The sequence below is a fragment of the Salvelinus sp. IW2-2015 genome, linkage group LG3 (assembly GCF_002910315.2).
Source record: "Salvelinus sp. IW2-2015 linkage group LG3, ASM291031v2, whole genome shotgun sequence".
NCBI lineage: Eukaryota > Metazoa > Chordata > Actinopteri > Salmoniformes > Salmonidae > Salvelinus > Salvelinus sp. IW2-2015.
Genome location: NC_036840.1, coordinates 5,239,066 through 5,242,595, shown reverse-complemented (window position 1 = coordinate 5,242,595; position 3,530 = coordinate 5,239,066). Strand labels below are relative to the sequence as shown.

Sequence of the window (3,530 nt, the reverse complement as noted above, 5' to 3'; positions counted from 1 at the left end):
CCTCCATGCTGATTTAAAATTGTTGCGTACACAGCTGTCTAGAACTATGTGGACAACCTTTTACATAACAGAAGGTCTTTTTGTGTTAACTGTCGCTGTCAACTACTTTATTCTCCTGACATGGAATTTTACAGGCAAATGACACTCGATGCTGTTTTAAAATACTGTATGTGGCGACCTCAACAAAGGCCAACAATAAGATAAGATAGAAATCGGTAGAAATGGCACTTAGCCCAAAGGCCGGCAGATGGCGATATAATGGACTCAGTTTCGTTAGTTTCGTTTTTACCTAAAGTTTGACAGAAATAGAAAGTGAAAGTGATGCTGCACCAGTCGTGTCAAATCGCGTTTTTTTCATATTTTTTCCCCCCCAAGGCTGTGGGTAGTCAATGAGATCGATAAAGTAAGTGAAATAATTACTGAAAATAAATACATATTATGCTATATGTAGTGTTTTGGATTCACAAAAAATGCACCCCTAATGTTAGACGAGTTTCTCAAAGTTGAGTAAACTCAGCTATGTAAAAAATGTATGATGACGATCCAGTTATTAATTTTTTATTTCACTCACAGGGCTTCTTAACTCAACAACAGTGGTCCAACAATAGATAAGCTAAAACGATAGCCCTGATGGCACGAAGAATGTTCTCAATGTGCTGCTGTAGTTGGAGTCTACCTATCGGGAGGAGGTCAGAAGGTTCGGAAAGTAGATTCTGAAACAAGCCAATGGGCTGGTTATTTTTCCCTGATCACGGGACCTGTTTTACACTTTTCCCTATAACTGAACCCTACTGAGCCGCTATAGGGTCCTGAGTTTTGCCTGTTCAGATCACATGGTCAAGAAATTCTGACCATAATCAGCAGTAGCATCACTGCAATTTACACCACACACTTTGCATTGATCAATATGGACACAAGCACAGGAGGCTGCTGAATGAATGGAATGGCATCAAACACATGGAAACCATATGTTTGATGTATTTGATACCATTCCACTGATTCTGCTCCAGCCATTACCATAAGCCGGTCCACCCCAAATTAAGGTGCCACCAACCTCCTGTGAGACATAACACATTATTATTACTTAACTGTCTGGATAGAATTGAGGCATGCAGCTATGTTCTGATCATATTGATGCCCATAGGCCTAAGAGGTCTGATGAACTATGGCCTGTCATGCTGTGTGAACGCTCTGCTGCAGTCCTTCTCTGCCACCTGGGAACTGGTAGATCTGCTAGAAGGGTAAGCCAGGTGGCAGGTTACAATACTTCGCTATTAAGAATCAACTTGTAACAAAGTCATTAGTTAGCTTACTGGTAGTTATCAGACTGCTTGTGGGAAAGCATTGAGTGCTGGGAATGCTATGTTCTTAGGTGGAACCCAGTTGACAAGGAGAGTGTCCCTCTGTATCTGAGGAAAGTGCTACTAGCCATGCAGAGTGACCAATCGCAGCCTGCTCCTCATCAAGACTTCCTGCACTGCCTGGACAGAAATTACATCCGCAGTATGAGTAGTCTACGTGTCATTACATGGAGAAAAAAAGCAACGACATTTATGAATTATAAAGAATATAATTTTTCTGTCTGCAACTTTAACATTGACAAGAATGTGTTTCTCAGTCCATGTTCAGCAGGATGCAGATGAGGTATTCCTCTCCATTCTAAACCTTATCCAACAACAGATGAGTGACAAGGCCTTAGTATGTACTACTTAAATTGACATAATATTAGATCAACTAAAAAATAACAACAGGGACACCCAACAAAAAACATGTTGGAGATGATACGATAGGAAGTTTCTCTGTCTGTGTTCTCCATCCCCAGGCTCAGGAGATTCACTCGCTGTACAAGGTTACCGTGGAGACATACCTTCAGTGTCTAGAATGTACATACATCGAAACTGGGACCAGCTTTCTGCTCAGCCTCCCCATGCACATAAGGGAGAGCCATGACTCCCTGGTGAGGGTTCCCTCAAACTTGGCTCAAGTTTTCTCTTATATTGGGATTCTATTCAAAGTACTTAGCCCTGAATGTTACATTGCTCTTTTTGATAGCTGTCAAAGGGAGGATGTGGTTTGTTGAGCCTCTGTGTCTTTCCTATTCTGTGGTCTTCCAGGAGGACTGTATGCGGTTCTTCTTCGAGCTTCAGGAGCTAAGCGATGGAGATAAGTGCTACTGTGAAAGGTGTGGAGAAAAGAAGCATTCCCAACAGGTCAGCTCTTTATAACTCAAAGRATGTTCCATTGTAGAGACTGTTGTGATTTGCCTGTTCACTGAATTACTCCATCTTGTTCTTTCTTATGTAGGGCTTCAAACTCATCTCCCTGCCCCCTGTCTTGTGTCTTCACCTGAAGAGATTCCGTAATTCCCATGGTTACACCAGGAAACTACACTACAAAGTCACCTTCCCAGAAACCCTGAACATTTCTGAGATCTTGACAGCAGGGGCACTGTCAGAACGTTATGTACAGGTAGATATGCATATGTTTACCATATTTGTTTGAGGTATGCTAATATACAAAATTATGCTCAGAAAAAAATTACACATGGGCCTACATAAACACAATTACATTTTATCACAACATAATTGGAGGGAAATTGTACAGCTTTACTGACAGACATCAAATTGTATTTGTTCATTCTTTCAAGAGTGACAGCCAGTACAGTTTGTGTGCGGTCATAGTGCACTCTGGCGATGCCATGTTTGGCCACTACACAGCATACGTTCGTCACAAGGACCAGTGCTGGTACTACGCTAATGATAGTTATGTACGGCAGGTAAGAGAAMATTTGTGGAAAAATGTTTACACCACTCAGCAAGTTTGTATTATGCATATACCTTTCTTTGGTATCATTTAAAGTAACATAACGTTTGCACAAACACAGGTTAGCTGGAAGGAAGTACAGAACACCTATGGAGGAAGTCAAAGGTAAGGTTTTAACACAATTACTTCTCTTTAGAATGGCGACATCTCTCAGTAATATACATGATCAATTCTGGGGGGGGGGTGGCATCAGTTGACAGGTGTCTTATCCTTTGTTAACAGAGGAGACACAGCATATATGCTGCTCTACAGACGAACCCCAGAGGGAAAGCAACAGGAGTGGTCCTCAGGCTGACGGAGCTAAAGGGATGAAGGGTGTAGACTGGAGACCGTAGGAATCAAGGACCAAATACAAGGTGCACTCACTGCAGGGTGAACTACCTATTGGAGGGGTTGTTGTCTTCATGTAGCATTGGGGATGTCATTTATCTTGATGATTTTCACTTTAAAATGATGGGTAATGGGTCATTGTTTATGTGCAATTACATGGATTTAAGTATATTTGGTGTGGTGTGTATATGTTTTGAGGTTTTGTTTATACGTTGGACATTCATAGGGCATTACTGAGCTTAGCCAATAGGTGGAGGCAAAGACCCTTCACCCTGTCATTAGTACAGTCATCTTGTAAGCTTCAGAGACCACACGTTCTGAAACCACTATAAGACAGTGTGCTGAGTTGAGTTATTCTGGGGAAAAACCTGAAAAGG

At 41.7% G+C, this 3,530-nt stretch overlaps 1 protein-coding gene across 2 annotated transcripts; it reads left to right on the top strand.

Moving 5' to 3' along the window:
* The first annotated feature begins 1,018 nt into the window (after positions 1 to 1,018).
* Positions 1,019 to 3,324, top strand: LOC111949425 (ubl carboxyl-terminal hydrolase 18). Of its 2 annotated transcripts, XM_023966576.2 has the most exons (9): positions 1,051 to 1,241; positions 1,373 to 1,503; positions 1,619 to 1,698; positions 1,823 to 1,957; positions 2,115 to 2,210; positions 2,305 to 2,469; positions 2,648 to 2,776; positions 2,885 to 2,928; positions 3,046 to 3,324. In XM_023966576.2, exons 1-9 carry the CDS (start codon positions 1,135 to 1,137, stop codon positions 3,116 to 3,118), a joined length of 960 nt encoding a protein of 319 aa, XP_023822344.1. In that variant the 5' UTR covers positions 1,051 to 1,134; the 3' UTR covers positions 3,119 to 3,324. The 2 variants fall into 2 exon arrangements, with proteins under 2 accessions (XP_070290195.1, XP_023822344.1); XM_070434094.1 differs by lacking the exons at positions 1,373 to 1,503; positions 1,619 to 1,698 and having other exon boundaries at positions 1,019 to 1,241.
* Positions 3,325 to 3,530: the final 206 nt, after the last annotated feature.

What these genes read in the sequence shown, in the direction of transcription:
- LOC111949425 (XM_023966576.2), top strand. Translation starts at nt 1,135, where the DNA reads ATGCCCATAGGCCTAAGAGGTCTGATGAACTATGGCCTGTCATGCTGT. An exon ending in GGGAGAGCCATGACTCCCTG is followed by an intron (nt 1,958 to 2,114) that starts GTGAGGGTTCCC and finishes GTGGTCTTCCAG; the next exon opens with GAGGACTGTATGCGGTTCTT. An exon ending in TGTCAGAACGTTATGTACAG is followed by an intron (nt 2,470 to 2,647) that starts GTAGATATGCAT and finishes CATTCTTTCAAG; the next exon opens with AGTGACAGCCAGTACAGTTT.